The 15,939-nt window shown below is 29.0% G+C and overlaps 3 protein-coding genes across 3 annotated transcripts; all 3 read right to left on the reverse strand.

Annotated features, from left to right (window-relative positions):
* Nucleotides 1–9,203: 9,203 nt before the first annotated feature.
* On the reverse strand, nucleotides 9,204–10,585 carry OCT59_009592 (uncharacterized protein; the record flags this gene model as incomplete). The annotated part of the gene is made up of 7 exons (XM_066133681.1): nucleotides 9,204–9,212; nucleotides 9,300–9,340; nucleotides 9,423–9,453; nucleotides 9,514–9,599; nucleotides 9,666–9,744; nucleotides 10,390–10,410; nucleotides 10,505–10,585. 7 exons carry the CDS (start codon nucleotides 10,583–10,585, stop codon nucleotides 9,204–9,206), a joined length of 348 nt encoding a protein of 115 aa, XP_066000099.1.
* Nucleotides 10,586–11,875: 1,290 nt separating this feature from the next.
* OCT59_009593 (uncharacterized protein) lies at nucleotides 11,876–12,443 on the reverse strand. The gene has a single exon (XM_066133682.1). The coding sequence runs from the start codon at nucleotides 12,337–12,339 to the stop codon at nucleotides 12,130–12,132; it is 210 nt and encodes a 69-aa protein (XP_066000100.1). The 5' UTR covers nucleotides 12,340–12,443; the 3' UTR covers nucleotides 11,876–12,129.
* Nucleotides 12,444–15,234: 2,791 nt separating this feature from the next.
* OCT59_009594 (uncharacterized protein) lies at nucleotides 15,235–15,932 on the reverse strand (the record flags this gene model as incomplete). Its single annotated transcript, XM_066133683.1, has 5 exons — nucleotides 15,235–15,239; nucleotides 15,319–15,364; nucleotides 15,460–15,627; nucleotides 15,690–15,851; nucleotides 15,921–15,932. The coding sequence occupies 5 exons, from the start codon at nucleotides 15,930–15,932 to the stop codon at nucleotides 15,235–15,237; spliced, it is 393 nt and encodes a 130-aa protein (XP_066000101.1).
* Between the last annotated feature and the right edge of the window lie 7 nt (nucleotides 15,933–15,939).

Here is a 15,939-nt window from a genome sequence, read left to right on the forward strand (position 1 = left end):
CTATATCACTATTATCAAACATTGTATACTCTAAATCGTGTTTTATTATCTAAAAATGATAAATATTTGAAGAATCTATTTTAAAAGAGATGAAGATATTAGAAAAGTTGAAAGTTATTTCAAATTTAAAAAGAACGAAAGTTTCAAGATAAAGGGAAAACAAATGTCAAAAGAAAAAAAAGTCGGAGATCAGGGATATGCATCCGCTAATTGAAAATTTTATTCGTTAGGGAATACAGGCAAACCTTTATATAACGATATGTCGGGACATATATGAAATTTTTAGAAAATATCGTTATATCAAAGATATACCGATATTTATATGTCCTCACATATAGTGGGAAAATAAAAATTTATCGGTATATCAAGTTTTTAATAGTATATCGGTATATCGAATATCGGTATATCGAGGTTAGACTGTACGCGATTCTTTGCTATTCTTTGTTAATGCAATAAAAATTCGTTTATAGCAAATAAAAAATAAAATTATCCTAATTCTTGAAATAATAATAAAGAACATTACTGATAAAAAAAATTGTTTTAACCTATATTGAATGTTAAAGTATTATGCATTTTTTTAGATTTATGTGAACCGGTGGTCACTCGGTAAAGGTTTAGCTTGTCACATCGCGTGATTGATCAATGAAAATATAGCATTTTTACATTGTATCATTCATTATTTGGACCATGCTGTTGCTTTTGTGTAACAGCGTGCCTGTGATATATTAATAAATTTCAGGGAATTCTTATCTGTTATTATGATAGTTCTTGTTTTTATATTCTGGCTGTCTGGCATACCGGTATTTTTCTTCTAAATAGCGCGGTAATTATGTATCCATAGATTTTATAAAAAAAATACAAGCCGCATCAGCCGCGTTCTAACCCGTCTACGCTTCCCATTTCTCAAAACCACCCAAAACTTCTTAACAATTTTTCTTTTAAAGCCTGTTGCGTGTATTTTACGTATTAAAATTTTCTTCATAATTTTCTTAGTCAAATCTCATAAATACGAAGCTTGTATTAAAGAATGAACATTATTTTAGTTTGTGGCTTTTTGTAAGGTATATTTAGCGTTAAATAAACAATAAACATTATTTTATCTTTAACGTTAATATATACTCTTTAATAATCACGTAATGAAGTCAAGTTCAAGCTCTAGTAATCTTTCTCTTCCTATCCAAATACCTTCTTCACCAAATATTCATTGTAAAGTATGCCTTCGCTCACTTCGTTCAGAACATGGCTTATATTTACATCTCAGGGCTCTCAACAAACACAATAGCCTAAAGAACGTGTAGAAGTGTTTACAGATGTTTTTTTCGAGGGAATTTGGGAAGGAATTAAATTATATTTTTAATGTCGATAAATGGTCAAAAAATACCACGACTAAGGAAAAAGTAAAACATATATAGTTCTACTTGATCAACCAAGTGAGATTTGTGAACATGTTGGGCGTGAAACTAATCCTTTAGTTGCACTTGCTAATCTTGTTACAAAAGAGGGGAAGTTGTTATTGAATGGAAAGAAAAAAAGGAATTCATTACTATGAATTTTTTATATTGAGCTTAGAAAACTAGATATGAGTTAATTGGAATTTATACATATTTAAAATTCCATGTCAGAATTTTAATACTTATAAATAAAAAGGAATATTACAAGATAATTAATTCATAAAGTAATTTGTTTTTCAAGCTGCCTTTCTAAATTATAGCCAAATAACGGAAAGTACATAAGTACATAGGATAAACTAGGTTTATATGAATTTATCTAGTAAAGTTTCAAAATATAAAATAATTTTCTAAATTTTTTAAACTAATTTTGATTTAAAAATTATTAATAGTTTTAAAAGGTAACTTTACTTTTTTCCAGCTCAAGTTTATCAAATTAGATTAATTATTGATAAGCATAACAGTTATCACGTGATATTTAACCAATAAGATACTCTACACATCACATTATCAATTAGACATGTGATCGAGCAATCATCGATCACGCAGTATTAATTCTTAAATTTTAAGTCAAGTTCAGTCTTTATAAAAACAAAAATCTATAATCTTTAAATCTACCAAAAACTAAAACCTAATAAAAAAGAAACACTTGATAGACTAAAAACGCGATAAGCGTAAGTAATTCAGTTTATTAATACCTTTATTGTCTTTCTCAGCTTGAAAAGGGTAAGGTCTTAGTATAACTAATTTCTAATTTCAAAAGATTTACGATTCTCTGTGTACATATAGACAAAGCCACCGCAACCACCACAACCAGACTTTAACGTTTTAAACCAAAACATAACTCTTCTCACCCAAGTAGTGGGAAATATCTCCCAATAATTAACTAATTTGCAAAATATTCCCGTCCTTAGTTCTGGAGCTCAGCTTAATACAATACAAACAACACTGAATGCCGTTCGACGTAATCAACAAACTGATCAAATAACCCTAAGAAACATGCAAACAACATTAAATACCATTCAGCGTAATCGGCAGGCAGATCAAGCATTACTAAGAAATATACAAACAATTTACGTCGAGTGCGAGCCTCTATTAACGCAATGCCCAATAACTCTCAGGCATTGTGTGTCTTTTTTGATATTTAATTAACTTTTGCCAAAACAACTAAATGGATATTTTTATTTTTTTTATATTTTAGAAAAACTCAATCTACTTAGCGAGTCAATTCAAGCATACAGAGTGTTAGAGAATTTTCCGCTTCCAAATTTAAATAACCGATTTCCAGCAAATTTTCATCAACTGGTCTTGGGCTTCTTAGGTTAACCGGTCAGTATACTAGTCAAAATTGTTTGTTTCTTTTACGAAATTAATCTTTTTTTTTTTTTACTATATAAAGGAATCGATAATTGATAGGCTCTTAACGTTCTATAACTCACCAACGACCGGGAGCGTTTTAGCTCGATGGGAGCGGTTGAGTAAATTCTTAGGTCTAAAAATAATTTAATTAATTTAGCAATTATGGCATTCTGTGTTAATTTTAAATAGTATAATTTTTTTTCGACTGCTTCTTATCCTTCTTATCGGATCTATTAGCATTAATAAAAATATCCTCATATTTTTTTTACTCGTGATATATGTTACATATAATTTATGACATATTTATTGTATTTAAACGGCTATCAGGGTTATTAAAAAATGTTTTAATTAATCATATGCTAAAGGAAGTTTCCTTCACGTATATCATATAATACTGCGCCACGATCTCAATAAGGAAAATGCACAGAAAAAAAATAAGCTTTTTTATAAGACAATGTATTTTTAAATTTTAACCTGGACTTGTAATTTGAATTTTTCTTTTTAATTTAGTACAAAATATTAAAAAATATTGTCTTCGTCCTTTTCCCCATTGTACATATTAATGGGAAGTTATTTTACGTTGCTTGTTCTACGGAGAGGATTGTATGCTAATTGAAATACTATTGAAATTGTGATACATTTTTTCACACAATATGTTTGTCAAAATATCTATAAAGGAATTAGTCCACCTTATCTTTTCACCAACCTGCAGGAGAAATAAATGATATGTTGGCGCAGCGTAAATCCTACTACATTTATTGCTCAATCCTATTTGTCTATACTTTTTTAAAAATCCTTTCTATTTGTAGTTTATACAAAGAAAATATCACTTTTAATTTATACCATGAATTATTAAATCTGTCTTTGTGTAACTCACGAGATGAATTTTTTATAATTTGAAAAAAACTTTAAAAGAATAAAATTTTAATTGTTTTATTTGTAAATTATGAGATCAATAGTGATAATAAAAATAATAAAATCATGTGATGAAGAAGTTTTGTAATGCTGAACAGATTGTAGAAGTAACAATAAAGGTTGAGTAAGGTATGGTAGGATTTCTCCCATATCTACAAATTCATTGCATTGCTATACTCTTCAAAATTAAGCCAAAGACTTCTATTGTACCCTATCCGTAGGCTCGAGAAATACCCGAGAAATTATAATGTTCTATGTATACTAAATAAAAAAATTACAGTCAAAGCTCGTTATAGTGAATCCTCGGTTCCAACCATTTTCGTTCATTATAACGAATATTCACAAAAACGAAAGATTTCTTTATAATGAACCTTATATTAATACAATAAAAAGTTTCTTTTAACAAAAGTATTTAATTTTTGATTTTAAAGCCTTAAGAATTCTATATTTAGACCAATGAATTATTTATAATTTCTTTATCTGATAATAGTTCTATTGGCATTTCATAGTATGATCTTGTAAATTTAATTACTTATACAAATAACATCAATAATAGAGTGAAATACTAATCCTAATTTTTGTGTTTAAAGTGATTTGTGAACAATATACCTAATGATTTCACGTGATATTCACTATAACGAATATAAATTTATAATATACGTTCTATATAAAATTTTACTATATCTAATATCGAGATTTTATAGTAAGTTTACTATAACGAATAAGATTTATTAGTAAGTGAACTGAAAAGTTCACTATAAGCCAAATTTACTATAACGAGCTTCACTATAACGAACGATGACTGTATATAATTTAAATATTCACTAGGCAAATTAGATCAATCAAGCCGCTTCTAAATATTCATGCAAAATTGAAATCCGGTAAATTAATCAACTGCCTATCTTTCCTCTCTTTCCTCTAAATATTCACCTTCACAAATTCCGCGACCGCCCATCTTCTTAGTATTCGAAGATTTCATTTATAAATCAATTTTTATTCCATGCAAAACTTCTTATCAGACCTCCATCCTTCTCCTGGTGGAATGCCAAACAATTGTTTTTCACTTAAAATTATAACTCTGATAGTTGTTAAAAATAGGCGAAAATCAATTTCCCTGATAGTTGTTAAAAATAGGTGAAATTAATTTTCGCCAGGAGATATTATAAAAGAAAAAGAAAAAAATAAAATAAAATAAAAAATATGTATATTAATCTTAAAGCGTATCAATTTTTATTCCTTATGAAATCATCTTATCAGATCTCCGTCCTTCTCCTGATGGAATGCCAAACACTTAAAATTGTAACTCTGATAGTTGTTAAAAATAGGTGAAATTAATTTACGCCCAGGAAAAAAATTTATTATTTATTTCTAATGAATGTTGATTGGACAATTATTGATAATTGTTTTAATTATCAACCTTAAAGTGGCGGACCTCCGTCTTTCTCTTGACGGAATGTCAAACAATTTAGTTCTAGTTGTTAAAAATAGAGAAAATTAATTTCTTTGATAGTTGTTAAAAATAGGGCGAAATTAATTTTCGCCCAGAAAAGAAATTTTTTATTTATTTCTAAAATAACCCAAAATTGATTGGACAATTATTGATAATTGCTTTAATTATTAGCCTTATAGTGTCTCTAACGATCGTAATTTCTGGCCCTCTCCTAACTTCAAAGATTTTGATACTTTTAAATATTGTGAAATTCCTTAATTTCATCTTGTTTCCTCGATGAAATCGTCGATTCCCGACTCTTCTTCAAGTGTATTTCAAGAGGTTATAAATAATAATTTGAAAATACTTTTTACAGAAATGATATTGAAAAAGAAATAAAAGAGATTTTGAAATTTGATATGAGAATGAATATTTTATATTTACAATTTTTTATACAGAACATTTTTTTTTTTTCGAAGCCTTTTATAATAAAACTTTTTTGTCAATCACTTTCATATTCTTTACTGGGCGTAAATTAAGTGTTTCAATTTACGGTTAATCAATAAATCGCGTAATTATTGTTACATAAGTACTTTTTATTATCTGCTAATTGTTTTTAATAAACAGTAATGATCTTAGCTTCGGATAATATTCCTACCGAAATTTTTTTTTCCCTTCCCCTTTTTTTATTAATTAATTTAACGCTATAATTATTTTAGTTTTACTAATTGAATCCTAATACATTTTAACAAGTTAAAATTAAATGAACGTGAAAAAATGTACAAAATTTAGTAATTTGACCTTTTTTGAATAATACATATTATTAAAAATTTTCATATTATTATGAATAGAATACGTAAGCTATCATAAGCTTTAAGCATCTTGTAAACAAAAAAAAAAAATTTATTTAATAAGTTTTAGCCCCAAATTATTTGTTTACCCTAAAAATTTTTATAATTTGTTAGTTGCCTCTGAACTTTGTGATAGAGAGAAAAAAAAAAGGTTTTATTACCTGATTTTAAAATCTATACCCTAAAAATTTAATAAATTATATATTACACAAGTGCACAAATCTTTGTAATCCACTCTCATTTACTCACTCATATTTGAACTTATTTAATAACTATATCAGGAATAGTTCAGTAAAAATTTTAGAATTGTTCATGAAATATAATATAACTATTTTTATCAAATTTTACTTTCCGGGTAATGACAATAAAGACAATATGTTTCAGATTTAGTAATTCTTAACGCCACTTACTGTACTGTATGTATATCAGATGCTCACGTAACCGTAGCATACAGTTTATTCGATCGTCGTATAAGGAAATTCATCATTTTGTCATATTGGAACAAAGAAAGAAAATAATTTTTTTTTTTTAAAAAAAATAAAATACTTTACTTTTTCTCCTCTCAGGGAGACAAGTGCATTTAAATTTAAAATATCTTATCTGTTATTATATGCATTCGGATTATTTGGTTATCCACCAAACTTATTTCGTTAAATTCAGTAATTACCCTCCTAAATTTTAGCATACAGACAATTAAATAATAGATTTTCTTACATTATGGATGAAGAATTCAAAAAAAAAGAAAAAAAATTATCCAATCAAAAATAGTCCTAAATAAAAAATCAAACATGCTGTTTGATAATTTCTATATTCGCATCTAATCAGAGCCAAGAATAAACTTCAATACTCTCACTTCTAGATATGGCCAATCGATTACAGAAGCGATAACATCTAATCTAATCAATAATCTGAAACTGTTGTAGTATAATAAAATTCATCAATCATATAAGTTAAATATCGAAACTTTAAATCTTTACAATGAAATTATTCTTGTACTAGAAACAAATGCAAATTTTTTAATTTTAATACTTTTAGTAACCCCGTACGTATAGTATTTTATTTTTATATTTTACTGAAATTTAAATTTTTAAAAACTCGGAAAGTCCATACTCCATATTTCGTACAGGAATTGCTCACTGGAAAATATCATTTGTTCGATTAATTAATTGGTCAATAAATTTTTGACTAAGATCGACTCTAACGGGTAAAAGTGCATCCGCGCAGCGTATGTACATTGTTTTAAATTTCCCGATACGCGCGATATTTCATAATGGCGCTTACCATATTTGACTTTTATATATAAAAGAGAATAATGTGCGCTCTGAATTTTTAACACTGGCAATAATCGAACAATTTTATCGACTTTGACTAAATCACGCGGAATCATATCACGTGATGTGTAAAAAAATTTTTTATTGATTTATTTTTTCGATTTTATTTGAAAAAATCAAAATTTATACGCTCGTCTCTAATTACTGGTAAATGTTTAAACCATACTATCATATAAAAATAAAAGAAAAAATCCAATTGTCAAATAGAAATGGAATTGTAAAGCAAAATCGCCAAATCCAAAACAAATTATCAGAATAAATGAAATTATAAGGTCTAAAATTATAAAATGCGGCCAGATGTGATTAATTCTTGTCAACAAATGAACCAGACAAGAACCAAAATTAAGAGACATGCTAAGGGTGATTAAAACCAAAGAGACACGATCCAAAGACAAGAGATACACCAAGGGTGATAAAATGAAATTTAAAGAAATGAAGTTAAAAGAAATGAAATTGAAAAATGAAAACAAAAACAACAAAAAAAATTGAAATATAAAAACCTAACAAAAAAAAAGTTTAAAACTAACGGAACAAAAATGTGCCAGGATAAAACCTAGAAAAAGAAGGGAAAAATGAACTAGTTAGTTAAAGAGGATAAATTCCAGATCCAAAGAACACCAAACAACCTGAAATACGCGAAACTTCTCGTTTATTAGGATCTAGGACACGTAACTAAAACTTTTAAAAATCTGCAAAAAAAAAGAAAAGATTAATTAAGGAATAAATACATAAAATACAAATAAAAAAAAAACAAAAAAAAAAATCTACCAAAAAAGAAAAGAAAGCGCTTAAGAAAACGTATTACAATTTTTAATTTTATTTTATCTTATTAAAATTATAGAGAAACGAAAACGGATGAAGTTACAAAAACCACAAATGTAAACAAGTAAATGATTACGTAACACAACAAATCATGTGGACAAACTCTAATACTTTTCGAATAGACTTTGCCGATCAGGGTCGACTCTTAAATTTGTGATATACGGTTTTTTTTTGTTGTGATGATGTTAGAGGCTTTAAAAAAAACCACAAAAAGACCATCATGTAAATAAATGTCTCTAAATTTTTATAGCTTTTAAATGTATAGTCATAAAAAATAAATAAAATCGATGTGAGAAGTTAATTCAAAATATGATGATAGCGATAAGCTAAACGCCCATTGTAGTGTTTTGAAAATAAGTTTGCAAGGAGGAACAGTTGTTATACGCCTTTTGAAAATAAATTTTCCCTTACGATGATAACTCAAGGATTCCTTCTTACAATAACGCAAGATAGAATTACGTTGCTGGGAAGATAGACGAATTTTAAATTTCTTATTTTAAATTAGAAATTTTCATAAGTTGAAATGAATAAAAATTGTAAATGAGAAGTGAGAAATATTAAGCTAAGATAAATATTTTAAGAATAAAATTTGATGTTTTATTTCAAAAGAGTAAAAATTTGAATTAAGTAAATCATGTTCTGATTGATATTTCCGTGGATTGTTCAGAACAAAAAATATTATAAATGAGCAATTAAATCGTGTGAATGGTATAACATATAAGAAGAACGATTTTGTAATGTTAAAAAAATGCTTTAGTCCCATACTCTTTCTTAATCAATCGTTTTACGGTCAATTAAAGAATTTGCTTGAACAGGAGTTGAATATAGATGTGATCGATACTGTTGCGATATAAGTTTAGATAGCCACGATATCTCGTACAGAAGCATCTTTTTTGTAATGAAGCGTCCATTCTCGAAGAAAGAATGTCAAAATTTATGTCGTTACATGACCGAGGTTCTACATTGAAACGACTAGAAAAAAATACATATGTAATTTCGGTTGATTGTGTAACGTAATTTCATTCTTTGATCTTTGACTGTTGTTTTATCAAATAACCTATAGTGACGAGAGAAACTGTATGACTTAGGACAATACACGTAATACGCGTGTAATCACATCTGTTATCTGATTCACTATTCTAACCTTGCGATGACGCGTATCCAACCTTTGATCCAGTAAGTTTCCTACACTTCCAGTAAAAATGTAACTATTAAATCAAGGCGTAAAGAATAACGAAAATGAACTATATTAAATATAAATAAATACCTAGCATCATTGTATTCTCATGGTATAATCTCTATTATTGGTATATTTTTCCATTATTATTAATTCATATTCGAGATTATGGTCTATCTACCTTAATTCGAATAAATTTGGCTTTATTCCTGAGTTGATCGACTTCGAGTTCTAAGACCTTCAGCATATAATCTTTTCTTTTTAAGTCTAAAATCATAAGATTCTAAATAATTTCTTCAGTAAACATATCCTTCATTTCCCATCAAAGCGTACCATGTTTGAAATGTTTATATAGTACTAAGTTTGAACTTCTTTCAAGTTTCTTGAACCATAAAGTTGTCGTGTGGTTCTCCTATAGATTAATTAATAAAAATGCCAAGGATATTCAACTAGATAATTGCGCATAAAGGACTATATACGTAATACATTTATCTAGTCGGGTGGGTACTTTTCTGTCCTAAAATCATTGTTCCAGTTGTTCTTAATAATTTGTGTCGAAGTATGAATCGATTATTCAGTAGTCCTAACTTCTGATGTATTATTTACCAGCTCGATTGTACTTCAAGTCTTATACTTGTCTATGCCTATCTGATCAATATCACCCCGAAAAGTGGGTAAATACCATTCAAGTTCAACGCAGATAAATAAAACGTTTCAAATAACCTTATTCGTATACTCATCCTTAGAAATTCCTTGACGGCCAGATATGTCTTTAGTTGCAATATCTGAGATAGTAAATTATATTGAGACAAAAAAATAATTTCGTCGAGTCGAATATATGTGACAGTACATAAATTTGCAAGTATCCTGGCTTTAAAAAAAGTTCATAAGTAAGTTAAATCCCCAGGAATTAATTCAACTCCACGGCTCCAACATAACAAGTTCAGAGATTACAAATACTAATTGGTCTGTTTTGGTAATAAGCGCCATAATCTCTTGACGCAAGTTGGTTATCAATCTAGTCAATCTGAAGAACTACAATGCAAATATAACATACACTAACTGCATATATACCATCCTGTTGATTATAGTGATAAGAAACATCATCCATTTTAATTCAAAATAAATTGTTACATATCTAAATCATTAAAAAAATATGTGAAAAAGCTTACTTGACTCCATGAAGAACGTTGATATTGTTTGAACACGAGCCATTGCAATGATAGTATCTTGAAAGTTGGTATCACCAGCATGATATGTCGCCTTGTATCAGCTAATGACGAGACTTTTATTTCATTTTTACATTAATGCATGTGTATAAATTTCCCCTTTGGAAGATTTAAACCATCAAAATTTTGTATATCTTTCATCATCGGCTCGACTGATCAATATCAACTCTTTGTTAATAAAATTATTTTGATCTCTTCGATATTATGATTCACGTGAGTTCCAAATTCGTAAATTCTATCGTAATGACGGAAAGAAATAATCAAAGAAATTGTTAATCAATCCCAATCCTTTTACATGGCTTCGTGAGATCTTGATTGATCATTATCATGAGATGTCCATAACGTACTTCTTCTTTTTAAGTATATTCTTTGTTTTGTTTCGAAAACTTGTTTTATATATCGCATTTCTACACTGTTCATGTCAGGTATGTGTACATTCCCTCACGTTCAGTAGTTTCACGCAAAGCAAAAAACTTCCGTAATTATCGCGACAAAATTTTCAGTAAAGTCATTAGTCAAATGAACAGTTATAATAAAAAGAAGTGCACCGACTACGGAAAACCAGTAACTGCCAAAGCCTTTGATTGCCTTCAGTAAGAACTAAAGTGCGATCTTGCACTTTTACCACAGCATTATTACGTCATTCAGTTTAGTAATGCCCATGATTTTACCCGCCTTTCTTCCATCGGTTTTCTCTTTGCTGATATTTGGCATCAACCAATATTCCTCGAATTATGTCGCTTTTGAATAATTTATTATATGATTTCGCTTGGTTCACATTCTTAAGGTGCCAATGATAGATTTGCCTTTGTCGAGAATAAAGCTTGCGCTTTCGTAACATAAAGCTATAAATGATTTTAATGATTAGAGACTTCCCTTAGAGTTGCAAAAGCTATAGACGAAATTAAAATGCTGAAAGCTTCCTGAAAATAAAACGGAGCAAAATCATCAGTTCCATTTAAATACATCTAGCTATGCCTGAAACTGAACTATATTCTCTTTTAAATAAGATGGGATCTTGGAACGTTCTATTATAATATTTGACGGTATTTTTTTGTCAAACATCAGTAGCTTCAACAATACATTCTGTTTTATATGGTCGGTTTTGCGCCATAATTATTAAACCACCAGTAATCTAGCATTATAATTTTAATAAGATTATTTTAAAAGTTGACCAAATATAAGTTCCGACGCGTATACATTTTCTTTGTGAATTTCGATGGGTATATCATTACAATTATTATCCCATTAACATAATATCCATAGAAGGATCACGAATTTGTTGACAACAACATTTATCAAGATTTCATCTATTGTTTTATTTAAACTTGTATATATATATAAATAAAGTAAGTTTTCTGTAAACTACTGCCCGTCGTAAATTCGTTAATGCTTGAATAAGTAACAGATCTTAAAAAATGTTCGATTTGTGTTTCTTGGTGAATTTGGTTTTTAAAATTCTGTTAATTCATCCGTAATCTGCTCACGTCCTTTAAATCAATTTATCAATCTCTAAATGCTTGATATCAATAAAAGATGACGTTCTTTCAAGTCGGTCATTAGAGCTATTATAAATATTCTCTTTTTTCGTAATTTAAAATCTTATAGGGACTTGAAGGAAAAGTATTCGCTTCCTTTAATGGTGTTATAATAACCTTGCCTAATGGTTCATTACAATGATCGTGATCTTCGGTTTGTGAATGATATTTATTTTTATGTCGTTTCGTTTTGTGTTGATTCGAAGTTCTATGACGAAGAAATACTAGCTGAAGTGACATTATTAGAAGTTTCGTTGGAAACAACTTGTTAGAGGAAGCTTCGCTAGAAGCGATTGCCTGAAATAGTTTCACTTGAAGAAGGCTTAGAACAAACAGATTCTGACAAATGTGAAAGCCATCGGCTTACACGTTTTTATGGTTATATCGAGATTTTTGATTATCTAGAATCATCGGCCTGGTTACACGATCAGACACCTAAATTCAAAATTTTTTTGCGCACATAACATATGCGCAAGCTCTAAAATCATGTGTGCATTTACCGCTTAAAAGATATGCCGGCTATTTAAGAATTAAGACCCGTAAAAAAATATTTACATGTCCTACCTGCTAAAAATACTTATGTACAATTTACTAATGAAAATTAAAAATTCACTCTTGTGAATTTACTACATTTCCCACTCATCTTGCTTTTAATTATTGTGTGCTTTTTCACAGTTAGTCTTTTATATGCAAATTTTGAGCTATATGTAGTATGTTACCATCTTTCAATATTTAAATTGATGTACACTGCGCCTACTGCGCCGATCCAATTATCCAATTTACACTTCAACGACTTCAACGATAGAAAAGGATCTTTCGGAGGGAAATAAACCATAATTACGACAATTAGTGTATGATAACTGATAAGGAGACAACTGGATAATCGTTACATCGGATTCCTTGATTTGCACGTAAGAAGGAATTGCTACCAACAACCAAAACATTGATAGGATCTTGGATAATAAAATCAATTTAAATAGTCGAATGTAAATTATATAATAGAAAATAAAGAAATCAAATATGAAACTATAATACGAAAGTTAAGACAATAAACGTATTTGTTGAAATTGTCAAACACGCGTTATATGCGCTAAAAAAAATATATTTGCTATTATAAAGTAATCCAAGCAATCCTCTATCTCCTCTATTTTAGCATTTCAAAATATCGCGTAATGTCACTTAATGTTGCGTCAGTCGCGTTACGTTCGTTGTCCGTTGTCCGTTATGCACATTTACGTATATGTTTCGGTACTTTGCATTACCATTTAATTGTGCTCAGGGGCAGATTAGTTTTTTTTTAATATGCAAGAACGAGGTTCTTTTCCCACATTCCAGAAGTTATATTCAAGCCAGAAAGTGGTATATATTTTTTTTATCAGTATTCAGTACTGTATAGATGTACAGTATAGAGAATTTGACATAACGAATCACGTGATGCTTATCCAATAAAATATGTCAATTTTCTGAAGTAACCAATCAAATCTTTCAAATTCTTCGCCAACTTGTTATAACGAAATTTGAGGTGCAGAACGGATTCTTCGCTATATCAATGATTCAAGGGTAAACTGTACATCCTTCTAATCCATTTATTAAAAAAGAACAAAGTGATACCTTTGTGTTTCCACTTTACCCTACGGTAAATCTCTTGTCCTCAAATTTATAATTCTTATCTCAAGGACATTAATTTATAGCGGTGGCAAGCTAACGTAATTGAGGATCAATTTGTAGTTGAAGATTATTAATTATTTTATAGTTTCTTTTAAAATAATAAAATTTTATTAAATGTAATACGCGCATCGTGCAGGGAAAAAAAATCGAGAATTTTGTTTTTTGCCATTTCCAAATAAAATTGGTCTCACAAGGCCATAAATTTAAATAAATTTAAATATTCGATAGATGAGTCGTTTGGTCATATAAATATTAGGATACTGATAAATTTTATGTAGGCATCGGAAAATCCGTAATAAACTTTAATACTGATAATCCCAAAAATGGATTAGGAAGAAAATTCTTCCCTTATTCGATAAATCAGTTGAACGACATCGCTATTGATTGTCCAATCATACATTATTTGTACTATCTCCCGATATTAAGTTTAAACTTTACATTAATATTTTTTTCAAATGCAAATTCAATTAATTCAATAGGTATACAGTAAGTTTGTAAGATTGTTTCAATATGCAGCATTGCAGCACAAACTATAAATCAAATTACATCTAAAAAAGGTTGTTAAAATTTAATTTAATCATTAATGGAATAAATCAATTGAATGTTTCGAATGTATATTTATGGAAAATTACATACATATCATTTCAACATTCATATATATATATATATATATAACACATGTAAATAGAATTTCTTAATTTAAACATCGATAATGCGAGATCATGGAGGAATTATCAGCATTACTACTGTTGGTTTTGGAAGTAATGTAAGTAGATTTGTAGATTTACGAAGAATATACGATTGCTCAGTAATTTAAGACTACCGCATTTCCATGGAAAGACACCATGAATCTTTATAATGAGATGATGATTTCCCGTATCCATTATACTTATTATACTTAGTAATAAACACGCGATTAGCACGTATATCACATTCTGTCCATTGTTTCTAATTCGTTTGACATATAACATATAAGTTTCAGAAATAAAAAGTGATAATCGTAATCGTTTCTTTGATAAAGAAGATAAGGATCTCATGCAAATTTTGTACTAAAAATGAAGTCTATCTTTATTATACGAATGATCATTAAAATTACACCTTGTCTATTATTCTATAATCGTATAATTCTAAATGAAAATTCTAATAAAATTTCGAAATCAGTTAATTTTTGCCCTAACTAGCTCTTGACCGTCACGAAATAAAATAATGAAATTGAAAATATCTTTTTCTTTTGCACCTTCAAGTTATTCAGTATGGTTGGCTCAATGTCGATATATCGATGATGGACTGATGATGGTCAGTAATCCCGCACTCGCGATTCCCTTAAATAGGATCAAAGGTTCTTTTTTTTCAAGTTATATAAAATTCTGAAACTTTATTTAACATTGTATGTGGTGGCGGTAGTGATGGTGGGTATAGTAATTATCCAATCGGTATTATGTATACACCGATGGATTTTTTTGTAAATTACTCTACCGGTATAAAAAAAAGTATAAAAAAGTATAAAATCCATGGCAATCAAAACCAACTAACATTTAAATATATATATACCACTATGAACAATCTCCTTATTTTTGCTTCTGTTTTTGGGGGTCCACTATGGATCGCAAATGTAAAATTTGTGATGCGCAGATATGCTTGTGTCAACCTCGTCGATCTTGAAAAAATATCGTCAACTGTATAATTCCCTACCTCAAAAGTATTGGATCTTACCATGACATATTTGGTAATTTTTACGGTTGATTTCAGCTTTTCAATTTGAGCAGGCTTGGTGAACAACTGAAATTTTTGTCCCGGAAAGACAACATAGGATCCGTTCATCAAATCTTCTATTAACATCTGACCGCTAATCCCGATAAACTGCATGATAGATACTTTTATTGATTTTACCCGTTCATCACTCCAGTCAAGCCTCAGCAAACCATTTGGAATTGATTGATTGAACGGCATCGATCAGAGATCGTCTTATCAGCAGCAAACTCCCACTCCCCCAAATCCAATTCCTGATGAGGACAAGAAACACACATCACATTTTCTACTTTCGCGTAACTTTTGGATTTGCTTAGAGGACAGAATGATTCACCCTAATACATAAAAAGTGGGAATTATACGACAGTTGGGATCACAAAAACTGAAAATATATATTGACTTACCATTTGTGACATATCCCGA

The sequence above is a fragment of the Rhizophagus irregularis genome, chromosome 17 (genome assembly GCF_026210795.1).
Source record: "Rhizophagus irregularis chromosome 17, complete sequence".
NCBI lineage: Eukaryota > Fungi > Glomeromycota > Glomeromycetes > Glomerales > Glomeraceae > Rhizophagus > Rhizophagus irregularis.